The sequence below is a fragment of the Pogoniulus pusillus genome, chromosome 10 (genome assembly GCF_015220805.1).
Source record: "Pogoniulus pusillus isolate bPogPus1 chromosome 10, bPogPus1.pri, whole genome shotgun sequence".
Lineage (NCBI taxonomy): Eukaryota > Metazoa > Chordata > Aves > Piciformes > Lybiidae > Pogoniulus > Pogoniulus pusillus.
The window spans coordinates 20616996-20631717 of record NC_087273.1 but is presented as its reverse complement, the minus strand read 5'-3'; the positions used below and the strand labels follow the sequence as shown (position 1 = coordinate 20631717).

Below are 14722 nucleotides of genomic sequence, written 5' to 3'. Positions count from 1 at the left end.
TGAATCCTTTTATGCAGAGACATACAGATGTGCTCCTCCCTCCATCCCTCTATACACCTAAGAATTTGTCTTCCCTTGTTACCATAAGAAGTCATTAATATGACATAAGTGATACTTCCTAAGAAGTTCATTAGCATATCTGAGGAGGTGGTGTTCCCTCCTGTACCTTCTGCTGGAGCCGAGTGAGCTGGTGTGTAGTCAGGCTACTTCTTCCCAGGCTTTGAACTTGAGCAGCTCATATGGGGAATGATAGCAGCCTCACAAGCCTGCTCCCTTCCATTACTCACAGCACAGCTTTGCCATTTGCTGTGCCATAAATCAGGAACATATGTCCCCAGTATAGACAATAGAAATGCACATAGATCAAGGCAGGGCTCTGTTTGTGTGCCTGCCCAGCTGCCTGCAAAGGCTTGGGTACTTGTGGTAGCATGGGAAGGATGTTGTGATAGGCAGCATGGATTTTAGTCAGATTGCTTTTGTAGCTACTATAATCTCTTTCCCTGGCCATGGCATTATTGTTATGTGGTAGCTGCTGTCTGATGGCTTAGGTTTCCCAGCTATGAGACCTGATCCACCTCAGGTTCTCTTGTTTATGCTGCTAAATATTCCCCCCCCCCCAGCTACTGCCAGTGCTCTGCCAATTGCTGTTCCTGTGTTTCATGGGAATGTAGCTGTGCAGGATGGCAGCTCTGCCTGCTTCTGTCTGTAGGGAATGTCAGGAGACTCTGTCTTTCCTGAGAAAAGTGATTCTGCCTGGAGAAAGAGGATTCTGACCATTGAACCAGGTGCCCAGTGGACTGATAATTTAAAATTCCTGGGAGAGCCCCTTATAATAAATACAACTATTTTTAATGCAGATTTACATCACACCTTTCTTTTTTACATTTATTTATAAGTCTGGCAGTGAGGTAAGTGTCTGTCCAGAGCAGTGAAGAGGTTGGACTTGTGATTCCACCCTAGATAAGACAGCTTAGAGGAAGGACTTCGAATCACACCTCTGCCCCACTCCCTTTCCATATGTGAGCTTGGCACAGGCAGGTGTATTGTTTTTACAGCCCAGTGTCAGGTTTGTGGTTATGGCTTCCTTGCCTCCAAGCAAGCACCATGATTTACTGTCACTTCTCATCATAATGTGTGCTACTGGCAGTGCTGTAAGCACTCTCAGCAAATAGGCCTCACAAGAAAATAAAATGCTGGAGCTTGTGAAAGAGCAGAGGTGCTCCCTTCATTTCTTGGTTGAGTGAGAAATAGGCAATAAAAATAAAATCTGACTTTTTTTAGTCTGTGATAGAAAAGGTGACAAAATTCCTAGAGTACATGGAAGCTTCCCACAAATGAAATCAAGAGAGGATGACAAAATGCTGATGTTGGGTACAAAGAAGAATGAAAGTTACTCATCAAACCTAGCAGTGACAATATATTTGTATTTGAATCTTCTTTAAACTATGCTTCTTTTAAAAGGCAAGCTCTCATGAAAGAATGTGGCAGACACCATTCACCTGAGCATCTTCACTGTCATTGCAAGTTCTTAGGTGCTAAATGCAGATCCTTTGCTAGAGATCCTGCTCAGTTGCTGGCTTTGCTTCCAGGTAACTGTTCTCAAGTTACATCTCCCAGACTGATAATGCAGACAACTGGAAAGAAAAGACAACTTAGATTCCTGGGACCTTAGGTCCTTGGGAGTCGTGAGATTTAGGGTCACAAAGAAGTCAAAGCAAAGGTTATTCATGTGTCTGCTGGAAACAGCCCTATGGTTTGTGCAATATGCTCACAAAGGAGATGATGTGAAAGTGTCAAATAATGGCATATGGATGTATGGAAACTGTTTATCTGTGAACTGAGTGAGAAGTCACAGGAGATGGTTTCTGTCTTCTTTCAAGTCTGTGTTGACTTTCTTCTCTTAGAGATATTTAAAATATATAAAAAAATGAAGCCCCCATTGTACTTACATTTCACATTATCTCAGCAGGTCTGGGTGCTGCACTGTACCCTTGCTTGCTAGCTCCTAGCAGTGCTCACACACTTGCTGTGCAAGAAGCATCCTTGGCTAAGCAGAGACAGCATGACTAATATTCAGTTTTGTAACTTCCCAAGTGCTTCCTATGTTTAGCTGTCATCTTTCATATCTCCTGTGTTGGCTTAGTTTCCTTTGGGAATTCCAGAATGCTGTCCACCTCACGTGAAAAGATTCAAGATCCTGCTTGAATATGAAATGTGTCCCTAGCTGGGGGTCCAAGTTTCAGAGGAATTCATTCTGTTCTTCAAAAAAAGAAAGGCTTCTTATAAAAGGCATTGGATTGACAAGTTAGGATTTGGGCTGTGATGTAAATGAATATGACACTCTGGTGAGATCAGGCTTGCTATCCTGAGTTGGTACAGTGTGTAACCACAGGCAGGCTTAAATCTCTATTCAAATTAAGCAAATTGTGTTGTGAGAAGCCCTCATTCTCTCAGGGACGTTGTCAGATGTGCTTCTTTCTGGCACTTCTGCTGGGAAGGCTTGCCTGGTAGGAGATGTTATGGAGAACAGTGTTACCCGGCGCAGCTGGTTCCTTTCATAGGTCTTCAGTTTTAACCAAGAGAGTATTTGTGCTAATTGGCTGTTTAGGAAAGCCTACTGGAAAGGGCACTGCTGACATATGGAAAAGACTCTATAACTCAGTAGTTATAAAGTAGGTATGTTTATTGCACGCAGATGCACGGGGGATCTCTTCACCACAAATGTGCATACCCAAAGCAGCAAGTCATCCCACATTTATACAATGATTTCATCCCTATTCACAGGGTACCTATACATATTCACTACTTTTAGCCCATCCACTCCCGCTTTGTATGTTGATTAGCTGTGCCTGCGTAGTGTCCTCCAGGAATCGTGGGCAGGGGTCTTCCAGATGCAGGCGGTGATCTCTGGGAGGAAGGACGTGGGTCTTCTTCATGATGCACTTTTAACCTTTTGCCTGGAACTTGGTGACCTTGCAGGTTTGCAGTATCCTTATCAGTCTGTGCTAATTTGTACCCTTAGTGGTCATCTGCTTCATTAAGGGGGCTTACTGACGGGTTAATAGTTAATGATGGATGTTACCTGGTTCTTCCTTTTTATGGCCTATCTTCCTAGATAACATTGGAAGGAATGTCGTTTCTTTAACATTGGAGTGTCTTGCATTCTTACTTGTGAATCTCCTGTTAATCATTCTTCTCTATGTGAGTCTATGTAATGGTCTATTCTATGCTGTCTCTCATTTCCCATATCACTGCAAACATTTGAGAAGTTAATGAAATCTGCTGCCCTTCCCAACAGTCTTGTGATGCAGTTTGACCCTTTAAAGTCAGTTGGTCATAGAAGACCCCTTTTATGAACTGTAACCAATTATAATCCAAACTGCTGACTGGGAATAAAGCAAGTAATTAGGCACAGCAGAAGCTTTTTGCTTCTCTGGCTAGGTGATGGCAAGCAAGAAGGTTTTCAAATTACAGACTGTGGCCTGATTTTTCCCTCTGTTCACCCAGTGCCATGCAGCTGGGTCTGTTCAGATGTCAGAGATAGAGAACCAACATGTTGCAATGGAGAAGGGAGACCTCCAGTAGTAATGTCCATGGAGTATGTGGTCGTGTAAATGAGACCACAGCTTCAGAGCTGTTTGAATACTTAAAAAAAAATTCTTAATTTCTCCCCTGGAAAATTAAAATGAAAAGAAGATGAAGAAAAGTCACAGAATTCAGTAGTGTCTGAGCAGCAGGCCCACAAACAGCCTGGAACATATGGCTGGAACATATTGGGAGGCAGTGAAGGAGGAGGAGAGGTCATCTGTTGCGGAGAACCTTCTCCCCAATAAACAGAATAGCAACAGCTTGCTGCTAAAACCAGTCCTTGCCAAGACCTTTACAAATGCATGGATTTGAGAGGTGCTGTGATGGTTCCCGTCCCTTTTGTCTCTATGTTCCTGGCTTTGATCTTGTCCTGGGAGGTGGCCTCCTTTGAAGTTTTAAATCCTTCTTTTCTCCTAACAGATGGTTGAGATTGTAGCTTTTTCAGACCTTAACACGGTGAGAATCATTTGGTGCCTTCAGTGTAACAGGCTGTCTTGTAGGCTCCTTTTTGCATGAAAACACACAGCAGAGATAAGAAAGTTTATATTAAAAGGTATTTGGGATTGTCACAGCTCATACAATGATCTTTCCTGGAAATGGCAAGAAATATACTGACTTTTTAATGCAGCTTTACTAAGCCGAGCCTATAGATAATTTGGCTTTGCTCTGAAGCTGTAGGGTGATTTAATTACCAGGATGCTCTGGCTGCTTCCTGTAATGCATTTAGTTTTTTTTTTTTTTTTTTTTTTTTTTTTTTTGGGGTTTTTTTTTTAGTGTTTGGTTGTCTGGATAAATTTTACTTGTGGCAACTTCTGCCAAGCTTTGGCCCTGTAGACAGTGCAATGAATGATTGAACTTTTCAAGAGTGTCAAAACCTGGGAACAGCTCATTTGGAAAATTGCTTAACAGATTGTGAATGGTGAATAAATTATTGCACAAGGGAGATTTTAGAAAGGACCTTGAAGCTCCTGAGGTGGTAGATTTTCAGCTCAAGAAATGCAGCATATACAGGCTCACACTTATGAAAAGTAAATCCTTGTCTGGAAACAGTGTGAAGGAATCATGACTTCTCTTCTTTCCACCTTTGTATCTTTCACGGTTTCCATAAAGTAGTGAAGATATGGGTTATCTCACCTAACTTTAGCAGTAATTAAACCCATTTGTTTATACCTGCTTAGTTATGTTTCTTGGGTGGGTCCCACTGGTACAGCTTTTTCCAGGACAGTTGCCTGAGCCTGAGCTTGCATTGAAATGGCCTGGCCTCTGCACATCAAAAGATGTGGTGATGATGTATGACAGTGTGCTTGCTGTGTCGTAGACAGAACAACCTGCAGTGGTCACAGCTCTTAGTCTTTACTGTTTGTTGTTATAAAAGTTCTTATTAAGCTGGGAAATGAGCTGTAGACTTCTGGGAATGATCCTTGGCTGATTTATGACCATTTTTGTTCTTTCCTTCAAGTTTTTCCCTGACTGACTTTCTCTTTTCCCCCTTTTTAATTTTTTTCCTAGGTTGTAGGAAAGGGGCAATGATTTTAAACTAGAGAAGGATAGATTTAAGTTGGATGTTAGGAAGAAGTTCTTTACTATGAGGATGGTGGAACACTGGAACAGGTTGCCCAGAGAGGTGGTGGAGGCCCCATCCCTGCAGACATTCAAGGTCAGGCTTGATGGGTCTCTGAGCAACCCGAACTAGTCTGTCCGTGATTACCGCGGTGGGAGAGGGGGTGTGGGTGTTGAACTAGGTGGCCTTAAAGCTCCCTGTCAACCTAATGCATTCTGTGACTCTATGGCTGTTGGTAATGGCATGCCAGTAGTATGAACAGTGCGATGAATTCACAGCAGAGCTTGATAATGGGAACCTGTTGCAAATTGGGAACTACCTCAAAATATGTGTGGATAGAAGAGACATGATTAAAGCTCTCACTTAGTGTTTTACACATGTCTTGTACCTATCTCTGCCTGCAGATGATTGGAGTGTAAATCCGACCGGAGGTGTTAGTGAGAAATGAGCTGTACCATGTTACTCACCCCTGAATCTTGAAACTGGTCTTTCAGTTTTGTCTGAATTTGTCACCACAAGCACTGGCTAATAAGCAGCTCTCGGTGTGCCAGTGTACAGCAGTTCTCTGAAGGCCTGCTTCTGCCAGGAGACAGACTGAGATGCAACCTGAGTGTCTATTTCATTCAGAAGATGAGAACTCGGGAGTTTAGAAGTCACAGCATCCCTTGTGCTTCTCCAGGCATAGTTATAACGTGAAGGCTTTTTAATGAGTAGTGCTTGCTGAATAGTTCTGCCTTGTTTTGAGGGGGTTTACTCTTCACTTGAGTTTTCCTTTTGTTCTTGGTATTGCTATCCAAGGGGCATAGTGCTCTCTGCAGCATAACAAGGCCACCAAAATTATGGGGGCACTGGACCATCTCTCATATGAGAAGCAGCTGAAAGACCTGGGTCTGTTTAGCCTGGGAAAGGGAGAGCTCTTACTAATCTCTCTTACTAATCTGGGAAAGAGAGGAGATCTTACTAATGCATTTAAATATCTAAAGTGTGGAGATCATGAGGATGAGGCTGAGCTCTTTTCAGTGGTTGTCAGGAGGTTTCACTTGAAAATAATGAAAAACTTCTATACTTTGAGATACAGTACTCAAGATGTCGCCTGACCAGTACTTCCCTGAGTACAGGGAAGGAATAACCTCCCTTGTCCTGCTGGCCACATCTTACAAGCTGACTGACTTCCCTCCTTCCAGCCTCTTTCCTTGCATGAGATAGCAATGCAGCATCATCATGACTGCCTGTATTTCACAGTATCACAGTATCACCAAGGTTGGAAGAGACCTCACAGATCATCAAGTCCAACCCTTTACCACAGTGCCCAAGGCTAGACCATGGCACCAAGTGCCACATCCAACCTTGCCTTGAACTGCCCCAGGGACGACGACTCCACCACCTCCCCAGGCAGCCCATTCCAGTGCCTAATGACTCTCTCAGTGAAGAACTTTCTCCTCACCTCGAGCCGAAATTTCCCCTGGCGCAGCCTGAGGCTGTGTCCTCTTGTTCTGGAGCTGGCCACCTGAGAGAAGAGAGCAACCTCCTCCTGGCCACAACCACCCTTCAGGTAGTTGTAGACAGCAATAAGGTCACCCCTGAGCCTCCTCTTCTCCAGGCTAAACAACCCCAGCTCCCTAAGCCTCTCCTCGTAGGGCTTGTGCTCGAGGCCTCTCACCAGCCTCGTCGCCCTTCTCTGGACACGCTCAAGCATCTCAGTGTCCTTCCTAAACTGGGGGGCCCAGAACTGAACGCAGTACTCGAGGTGTGGTCTGACCAGTGCAGAGTACAGGGGCAGAATGACCTCCCTGCTCCTGCTGACCACACCATTCCTGATGCAGGCCAGGATGCCACTGGCTCTCTTGGCCCCCTGGGCACACTGCTGGCTCATGTTCAGGCGGGTATCAATCAGTACCCCCAGATCCCTCTCTGTCTGGCTGCTCTCCAGCCACTCCGACCCCAGCCTGTATCTCTGCATGGGGTTGTTGTGGCCGAAGTGCAGCACCCTGCACTTTGAGCTATTGAACCCCATCCCATTGGCCTCTGCCCATCTGTCCAGGCGGTCAAGGTCCCGCTGCAGAGCCCTTCTGCCCTCCAGCTCAGTCACATCTGCCCCCAGCTTAGTGTCATCTGCAAACTTGCTGATGACTGACTCGATGCCCTCATCCAGATCATCTATGAAGATGTTAAAGAGGATGGGGCCCAGCACTGATCCCTGAGGGACACCACTAGTGACTGGCCGCCAGCTGGATGTGGCACCACTCACCACCACTCTCTGGGTCCGGCCCTCCAGCCAGTTCCTAATCCAGCACAGAGTGTTACCATCCAAGCCGCGGGCTGACAGCTTAGCCAGCAGTTTGCTGTGGGGGACAGTGTCAAAGGCCTTGCTGAAGTCCAGATAGACCACATCCACAGGCCTCCCCACATCCACCAAGCGGGTCACCTGATCATAGAAGGAGATCAGGTTAGAAAGGCAGGATCTGCCCTTCCTAAACCCATGCTGGCTGGACCTGAGCTCTTTGCCATCCCTCAGGTGCGCAGTTATTGGCCCCAAGAGAACCTGCTCCATCAGTTTCCCTGGCACTGAGGTCAGGCTGACGGGTCTGTAGTTCCCAGGTTCCTCCATCCGACCCTTTTTGTGGATGGGGACCACGTTGGCCATTTTCCAGTCTCCTGGGACCTCTCCGGTGAGCCAGGACTGCTGGAAAATGATGGAGAGTGGCTTGGCCAGCTCAGCTGCCAGCTCTCTCAGCACCCTGGGATGGATCCCATCTGGTCCCATGGACTTGGTGCTGCACTGTGGTCAAATCCTCTTGCGCAGGTAGCTGTGCATTTGACTTAATGGCAATTGGCTTCTAATTGGGCAAGATGTGGAGCGGTGATACTGTTCCAATGTAGAGGTTCCTTTCAGCTCTACACAGACACAGCAATGTCAAGGATTTCTCTGAGAGCTAAGGACTAGTAGTGAAGAGAAACCTTAAATTTTGACCCCACTGTGTTTAAGAAAAATATCAGAAAAACAGTGGATCTTCCTTAGGCTCCCTATTGGGCTCAACTCGAAAATCAATAGCGGTAGGCAGCTCAAGTGAGCAATACTTCTTGTATGGGAAGTATGGGGCCCACAACCTCTTACTGTCTCCAAGGAACTCCTCCTTCACAGGATCACAGGATGTTAGGAGTGGGAAGGGACTCAAAGAGATCATTGAGTCCAACCCACCTGCCACAGCAGGACCATATAACCTAGCTTAAGTCACAGGAACATATCCAGACAGACCTTGAAAGTTTCCAGAGAGGGAGACTCCACAACCTCTCTGGGTAGCATGTTCCAGTGCTCTGTGACCCTTACAGTAAAGAAGCTCCCCCTTGTGATGAGATGGAGCCTGCTGTACTGCAGCTTCCATCCATTCCTCCATGTCCTATCACAGGGAGCCAGTGAGCAGATCCTGTCCCCCCACCCCCAGCCCTCAGATATTTATAAACATTTCTTAAATCCCCTCTCAGTCTTCTCTTCTCCAGACTAAAAAGCCCCAGGTCCTTCAGCCTCTCCTCATCAGGCAGTGTTCCAGTCCCCTAATCATCCTTGCAACCCTCCCTTGGACTCTCTCTAGCAGATCCCTGTTCCTTAAACTGGGGAGCCCCAAATTGAACGCAGTACTCAAGATGGGGTGTCACCAGGGCAAAGTAGAGGTGGAGGAGAACCTCCCTCAATCTTCAAATGGTTTCTTGCCTCTTCATTATAAAGCCATTTGCTTTATTGAGTTGTTTTTCTTTATCTGTGTTATTTTTTATTATTAGTTTCTCACAATGATATTTTGGGATCACCAAATGTGTATTCGCCATCATTAGTGGCTTCTTCTCATGTTATTTGCTTCATGTTCAGGGAATAACAACCAGATTGCAAAATAATGAGCTACCTTGTGTATTTCAGAAACATACCCCTCGCAATATGCATTTCAATGCTTATCGTCACAGTTGGCTATGTGTTAACAAACGTGGCTTATTTCACTACAATCAGTGCTGGGGAACTGCTGCTTTCAAAAGCAGTAGCAGTGGTAAGTTACAGAAGAAAAATACCAAGAGACATCCCTGCTGCAGTTGTGTTTGTTGATATATTTTTATTTCCAGGGGATAAAGCTTGGGGAGAGGGGTGGTTGGGAGGATGGTGTGTGGGGTGTGACGTGATACACACATCCAGCCAGAATTTCTGTAGCTCCTATTTTACACCATGTATTAGCATCCCAGTGAAGTCAGTCTGATTTTTGACTGATGGATGGGATTGCACTTAAGGCCATTGACAGTACTGGTAATGCCATGTTTAGGCTGCATTTATTTACCTGCTATTACAAAGTCAATAGGACTTAAGTTTTATAGCCAAGTGCATGCTCAAGGTAGTCTGTGCTGAAGGGTAGGCTGGGGCGTAGCAAACAATGGTGGAAATGGGAGCTTTCCATTTTTTTTTGTGGCATGAAGCAGCAATGCTGTCTTGAGTGCTCAGGAGGAGCTGCCGTGGATACTGCAGTTCATTTGGGAAGAAGATACAAGGCAACCTGGCTGGGAAGTACTACTTTTATTGTTCCTGATGAATTGTGGTGATGACATTGATTTTAATATTCCTGGTATATGACTCATAATGAGGAAATAAAAATTTCCATTTACTTTCCAGTAGTGATATTGCCTGTGGCTATTTCAGTGGATGTGGCATTTAAAAAATGACCAAATTCTGTAGCTAGTGGGAGCTTTAGAAAAAAAACATCTTGCAAGCCTAAAGAAAATTGTTTCCTGTGGTGCCCTAAACTCCAGTTTAGGCTTTTTCTCATAACCTAGAACAACAAAACATGACTGGACTGTGGCACTGGGTAGAATCCACTAAGGAAAATGAAAGGTGTAGAAAGAAATATTAATTTTGCAGCTCAGACCTTGATCCATTCAAATAGAGTCTTCTTTTTTGGAGTCATAATGGTTTGAATTGATATCAGTCAGGGCTTGAGTCTACCTTGCCTCAGCTGGTAATCTTCCACACAGTGACAGAAGAAAGGGTGAGAGACCTCATCCGCACAAGAGAAGAGGTAACAAATGCACAGCACAACTTTCAGTGAGAGATGCAGAAGAGCGATCTAAATAAAAGTTGTCACAGTTAAAAAAAATGTTGAAAATGTTGATAGAGTAAAATAACTTTCATGTTTTATGAAAAAAAGTCACTGTATGTTTTTCTTTTCTCTAACAGACCTTTGCTGAACGATTAATGGGAAACTTTTCTTTAGCTGTACCAGTATTTGTTGCGCTCTCCTGCTTTGGATCTATGAATGGAGGCATTTTTGCAGTTTCCAGGTGAGTATTGATGATATTAGTGGGATTGGAGGGCATGGAGAGGTACACTGAAAGTAAAGAAGAAGGGGAAAAGTAGAGTAGGATTCATTCCTTGATCAGGAAATGAAAAACGACTAGTGTTTACCAGGTGTGGGGCTCATTCTCACTTTATTCCTGCTAAGTTTAGTATCTCATTGTTCAAACCCTTTGAATGGTTTGGAAATTGATCCTTTTGAGCATAGTACTTAATTAATGGTTGTTTTGCTTTATGTGAAGGAGGGAATTTGGAGGGAAAATATGAACTAATTCCAAACACTGATCATAGTGTAAGGTAAGGAGGGGACACCTTCAGAGATGACTTTGATCTTTGTGTCTGGGTTTGTCCTGCTAGTCTTTTCATTCAGATTACCTCAAAGATGCATAAGAAGTGCTGCCGTGCTCTGTGACTTTCATGAGCTGCTTTTTCTAGATCCAGTAACGAGCACATTTAAAGTCTGTCCACATTTATTTCCCACCAGGATGTTTTTCGTCGCATCTCGTGAGGGTCACCTTCCGGAAATTCTCTCCATGATTCATGTCCGCAAGCACACTCCTCTGCCAGCTGTCATTGTTTTGGTAAATCATACCAGCAAATGCTTCTGCACAGGAATTTGTACTGCGGCCTTGCTCTGGAGAATTTGAACAGAATTTGGGCACTGCTTGAGGCTTATTTATTAATGTATACTCGGGCGTTGGGCAGGGCAAATAACAGTAAAGACAGGAATGAGATTTGGGAGTTGTTCTTATTCCATCATCTCCTTTGTGCTGTCTCGTTGGTAGCCTTTGCTGTTTATCACTGCAACCTGATTCATGTCTTGTTGCCCTTTATTTCTAAAGACTTGATGATGATGAGCTAGCTCCCTTTCAATTCCAGTTAAACAAACACAGGAGAAAAGAGATTCATTTAACTGGAAATGCAGCTAAACACTAGCATCTGGGAGCACCCTAAATGCTCATTAGACCACCTTATAGTGAAAAATGCAAACAATTATGCACTAAGATAATGGAAAGGGAATCCTCAGAAGTGCAGTGTAGCAGTGATTAAAAAATGAGAGAATGTGTTGTCTGAACTCTCAAAGGGAAAACACCAGTATTATAATGGAAAGTCAATCTCTGACTTCTAAAATAGCTACAGAGGTAAGTGTTTGCCATGTGCTCCTATTGCAGACTGATTTGTACACTAAAACACTAGGACCGAATGTCAAAATGCCGACCTCAAACCTCAAATTGCGTAATTCCAGGAAGATTTTCCCTTGCATTCAGGCTTTTATAACTGTGGGTATTCAGCTCATTTTATGAGATCCAGGGCTGTAGAGTGTCTGGACAGGGCTCCATTAGCCACTGCAGAAGATGCATGTGCATGAGTCTGTGCTAGTAAGATCAGGTACTCGTACTGCAGTTTAAACAATTTTTTGCTATAGATGCCCCTAAGCTGATTTCTGAAGTGTCAGCTGAAGCATTGAATGTTATATGTGTGCATACAGAACCACAGAATGGTAGAGGCTGGAAGGGACTTGGAAAGCTCATCCAGTCCAACCCCCTCTGCCAGAACAGGACCACCTATAGCAGATCACTCTGGATCACATCCAGGCGGGTCTTGAATATCTCCAGAGAGGGAGACTCTACAACCACCCTGGGCAGCCTGTTCCAGTGTTTGGTCACCTTCACAGGGAAAAAAATATCCTCATGTTCATACAAACACAGGCTTCCCAATTTGAAAAATGAGGCAATGTGATTACAGTGAAAAGTTCTGATGGCATTCGTTTTCGATAATTAATGACTGTGCATTTCATTACTCTGGCCTAAAACAGTCATAGCTTTTGAATGATTTGACCTGGGTGCAAAATCTATCTATAAGATTATTTCTTTTCTGAAGAGTGTTTTCTGCCTTTGCATCTGATACTGTTACATGACTGCATTGATTTCCTTTGAAAAAGTCAGAAAGATGGCTTTCCTTCAAAGGCTGTCATTTCTTCCCCTACCATATTGCAGCTAATGCAATTGCAGGGTAAATTCTGCATCAATAACTCTGCATTTTAACATTTTCCTATCTTATTTCTGCTCCAACGTTCTGCATACTGTAAGAAAAGAAAGAGCTCTTGAGGAGAAAGTGAGAGAATGAACATGTTCAGACTTGTTAAATATAAAAGCATTATTACGAATTAAGAAATTTGTTCATGTCTGTGTATACATCCTGGTAGTTGATCAATGCTTGTGTAGCAGCTCCAAGAAATGATGCAGTTTGATTGCAACCCTGCTTGACTTATTTTTCATGATAGCTCTCTTTTACTGTTCATGCATTTTCTTGCATTATCATGTTTATAACTGAAATTTTAAACTTTTAGGGGCTGAGTCTATATAGCCCACTATAATTCACTGATAAAATTTCCTTTGACCTTTACAGAGAATGAGTTTGCTTAATATCTGTGTGTAAAGAATCATGCACTTTATAAGTCATTAGAGGTTGGAAGCTGAGACCTATATTTGAAATATTGATCCCCCTGGTTCAAATCCATGCTGTCTGCACTGCTTTAAAAACAAACAATAAATGAAAAACAGAGAGAGAAGGGGGTGTGGGTCCAGATAACTAACAGAAGTTGGAAGACCTGTTGCCTCCTTGTAAACCTAGAGGGGTGTTGCTGCCAGGATCATCCCTCGCGCTGAACAATAAGGACTATGGTTAAGCTGACTCATTCCTTCATCCCCATCTGTAAGGACTGTGTCACTGCCAGCATAGGGTGTCTCAGGCAGATTTAATCCAAGCTTTTGTCCAGGGATTATGCTGAAACAGATCCCAGTAGCCTATGCCGATCACCTGACCTAAAGTGCAACACTCTATATGTAAGTCTTTACCCACCTCACAGAAGTCTTGTAGCTCAGAGCAGCTTTTTAATGAGAGAAAGTATGTATTCTTCTCCTCCTTACTGTTTAGTAGCCACTTGAGCAACAGCTAAATGTTTCTTTCTGCTAAGAAATGTTTGCATTAACAACGTGTTGTAAGTCTACAACCTGCAAGCCTGAAGGACAAACTACAGATACAGCCTGCTATCAACCTGGTGTGCCCAGTTGGAATCTTATGGTGTGTAGCTGTCCCTGACCATTCCCTCTTTGCTGAGGCCCCCTGTTGCAGCTTGGGGGACTAGAAGTCTTTTTTTTTCCACCTTCATATGATCAGATGCAACCAAAATTTAACTGTTCCTATTGATTTGCATCATTGGTGAGTGAGGACAACTGCAGTAGGTTACCCTCTTTGTCTTATGTTGGTTGAATTTGGTCTCAGGGGACAGCTTAGGTATCAGTCACACACCTGACTACAAGCCAAAGGCGGACCTGAAGTCTGTAGCCCTCAAGTGTCTCTGTGAAAGGCTATGCTGCTTGTCTCTGTGATAAAAAAAATGGCATTGCTGCTGTAAAATAGCAGAGATCAATCCACTAAACCCTCTTATGCTTTGAATTTCCTTTGCAGCATCCTCTCACAATGATAATGTTATTCAGTGGGGATCTCTACAGCCTCCTGAATTTTCTCAGTTTTGCCAGGTGGCTTTTTATTGGACTGGTGGTTGCTGGGTTGATTTATCTGAGATATAAACGTCCTGATATGCCTCGTCCTTTCAAGGTAACCCCTGTGCTCTCATGTTTCATATGAATCCTTCTCCTTTTTATCTATCATATAGACAGACAGTAAAAATAGGCATTTTCTAGTGTTACAGACCCCCCTCCCCAATCTTTGTGTTTTGTTGAGGGTTTTTTGAGAACCCCAGGATAAATAGAGAATGGTGTTTTGCACTAAAGGGTCTCCTTGTGCTTTCCCGCATGCTTCCCATTCCTACCCTGCTTGAGTTTACTTACGAAAGAGAATTCCTGCCTCTTCTCTGGGGCTTAGGGGGCAGCCATTGAAGCCAAAGTGAAGGTGTTTTCTCTGTCAGCTTGAGGCAGCATGATGCAAAATGAGTGAAAATACCTCCAGTCCCATATAGTCAAACTGCAGATATTGGGGTTTGTGTGTCAATCTGATTTTCAACCAGTTTAATAACTCCTTTGAGAAAGGCCTGAACAATTTTGCCACACAGATTTGTGTCATGTAAGCATTCATATTGAACATTCATTTCACTGCCTATTTAATATGGGATACACCAATTTAATGTCCAATAAGTTACTGCTATTACTGTGTCTGGCCCATTAAGCAGTAGCTGTTTTGGCATTGGTTCTACCATTCTTCTTGCTTAAGTAACGTCTTACAGAGTG

At 43.8% G+C, this 14722-nt stretch overlaps 1 protein-coding gene across 3 annotated transcripts in view; it reads left to right on the top strand.

Annotated features, from left to right (window-relative positions):
- The window catches only part of SLC7A11 (solute carrier family 7 member 11), a 70414-nt gene that overhangs the window by 47229 nt on the left and 8463 nt on the right, over window positions 1-14722 (top strand). For all 3 annotated transcript variants that reach the window (XM_064150002.1, XM_064150003.1, XM_064150001.1), the window contains 4 exons: window positions 9060-9183; window positions 10356-10459; window positions 10957-11053; window positions 13944-14093. In XM_064150002.1, the coding sequence (XP_064006072.1) occupies window positions 9060-9183; window positions 10356-10459; window positions 10957-11053; window positions 13944-14093 (475 nt within the window). The remainder of the gene's footprint in view (window positions 1-9059; window positions 9184-10355; window positions 10460-10956; window positions 11054-13943; window positions 14094-14722) is intronic.